Here is a 2,500-nt window from a genome sequence, read left to right on the forward strand (position 1 = left end):
ATAATAAAATAATAATATTTTATTTCACCCCAAATATCATATTATATATATATATATTAGTATCAATTCATATACAGTAGGACATAAATTCAATACAGAACAATAATCTATAATAACAACAACAATAATATAATAATGATAATAAAATAATAATAATAAAATAATAATAATACATTTTATTTATTTCTCTATCTTTTATGCTCTTTTCTTCTATTCTATTTTATCTATCTATATTTATAATAAATTTCAGCATCTTGATCTCGCCTAACCCCAAAGCTTCATAATAATAATAATAATAATAATAATAATAATAATAATAATAATAAAATAATAATAATAATACATTTTATTTATTTCTCTATCTTTTATGCTCTTTTCTTCTATTCTATTCTATCTATCTATATTTATAATAAATTTCAGCATCTTGATCTCGCCTGACCCCAAAGCTTCATAATAATAATAATAATAATAATAATAATAATAATAATTAATAATAATAATAATAATAATAATACATTTTATTTATTTCTCTATCTTTTATGCTCTTTTCTTCTATTCTATTCTATTTTATCTATCTATATTTATAATAAATTTCAGCATCTTGATCTCGCCTGACCCCAAAGCTTCATAATAATAATAATAATAATAATAATAATAATAATAATAATATTTCACCCCAAATATTATATCATATTCTATATATATTAGTATCAATTCATATACAATAGGACATAAATTCAATACAGAACAATAATCTATAATAACAACAACAACATAATAATGATAATAAAATAATAATAATAATAATAATAATAATAATAATAATAATAATAAAATAATAATAATACATTTTATTTATATATATTAGTATCAATTCATATACAGTAGGACATAAATTCAATACAGAACAATAATCTATAATAACAACAACAACATAATAATGATAATAAAATAATAATAAAATAATAATAATAATATAATAATAATAATAAAATAATAATACATTTTATTTATTTCTCTATCTTTTATGCTCTTTTCTTCTATTCTCTTCTATTTTATCTATCTATATTTATAATAAATTTCAGCATCTTGATCTCGCCTGACCCCAAAGCTTCATAATAATAATAATAATAATAATAATAATAATAATAATATTAATATTTCACCCCAAATCGTGCTGGTCGTCCCCCAGGGCGGGCGGAAGCAACGGGCAGCCGCCCAATTGGAGAAGCCGCTTGTGGAGTTTTTTGGCCACAAAATTGAACCTGGAGAGGGAGGAAAAAGGGGGAAATGGGTCTTTTTCTGATTTTTCCAATATTTTTCTGATTTTCCCAATATTTTTCTGGATTTTTCCAATATTTTCCCGGATTTCCCCCCCAATTTCTGCCCGGATTTTCCCATTTTCCCCAATATTTTCGCGTTTTTTCCCCCAAATTTTCCCCCCGGACTTCCCCATTTTTTTCCAAATTTCCCCCCAGATTTCCCCATTTTTTCCAATATTTTCCCAGATTTTCCCCGGATTTTCCCCTATTTTTTCCAATATTTTCCCATTTATTCCCCCAATTTCCCACCGGAATTCCCCATTTCCCCCCGGATTTTTTCCCCAATTTCCCCCCAGATTTCCCCATTTTTCCCCAATATTTTCCCAGATTTTTTTCCAAATTTCCCCTCCCGGATTTCCCCATTTTCCCCCAATATTTTCCCAGATTTCCCCCCGGATTTCCCCTATTTTTTCCAATATTTTCCCATTTATTCCCCCAATTTCCCACCGGAATTCCCCATTTCCCCCCGGATTTTTTCCCCAATTTCCCCCCAGATTTCCCCATTTTTCCCCAATATTTTCCCAGATTTTTTTCCCAATTTCCGCCCAGATTTCCCCATTTTTCCCAATATTTTCCCAGATTTCCCCCCCGGATTTCCCCCTATTTTTTCCAATATTTTCCCATTTATTCCCCCTTTCCCACCGGAATTCCCCATTTCCCCCCGGATTTTTTCCCCAATTTCCCCCCAGATTTCCCCATTTTTCCCCAATATTTTCCCAGATTTTTTTCCCAATTTCCCCCCGGATTTCCCCATTTTTTCCCAATATTTTCCCAGATTTTTTCCCCAATTTCCCCCCAGATTTCCCCATTTTTCCCCAATATTTTCCCAGATGTTTTCCCCCAATTCCCCGGATTTATTCCCCAATTACCCCCCATATTTTCCCAGATTTTTTTCCCAATTTCGCTCCCAGATTTCCCCATTTTTCCCCAATATTTTCCCGGACTTTCCCCCCAATTTCCCCCCAGATTCCCCCATTTCCCCCCAATATTTTCCCAGATGTTTTCCCCCAATTCCCCGGATTTTTTCCCCAATTTCCCCCCAGATTTCCCCATTTTTTCCAATATTTTCCCAGATTTTTTTCCCAATTTCCCCCCAGATTTCCCCATTTCCTCCCAATATTTTCCCAGATTTCCCCCCCAATTTCCCCATGGATTTTCCCATTTCCCCCCAATATTTT

The 2,500-nt window shown here is 31.5% G+C and overlaps 1 protein-coding gene across 1 annotated transcript in view; it reads right to left on the reverse strand.

Moving 5' to 3' along the window:
- Positions 1–2,500, reverse strand: part of NDOR1 (NADPH dependent diflavin oxidoreductase 1) — a gene marked incomplete at its 5' end in the record, with an annotated part of 24,782 nt that overhangs the window by 22,029 nt on the left and 253 nt on the right. Inside the window, one exon of the mRNA XM_083723190.1 lies at positions 1,167–1,265. Coding sequence (XP_083579316.1) covers positions 1,167–1,265 — 99 coding nt within the window. The remainder of the gene's footprint in view (positions 1–1,166; positions 1,266–2,500) is intronic.

This window comes from Podarcis gaigeae (assembly GCF_964106915.1).
Source record: "Podarcis gaigeae genome assembly, chromosome: Z".
NCBI lineage: Eukaryota > Metazoa > Chordata > Lepidosauria > Squamata > Lacertidae > Podarcis > Podarcis gaigeae.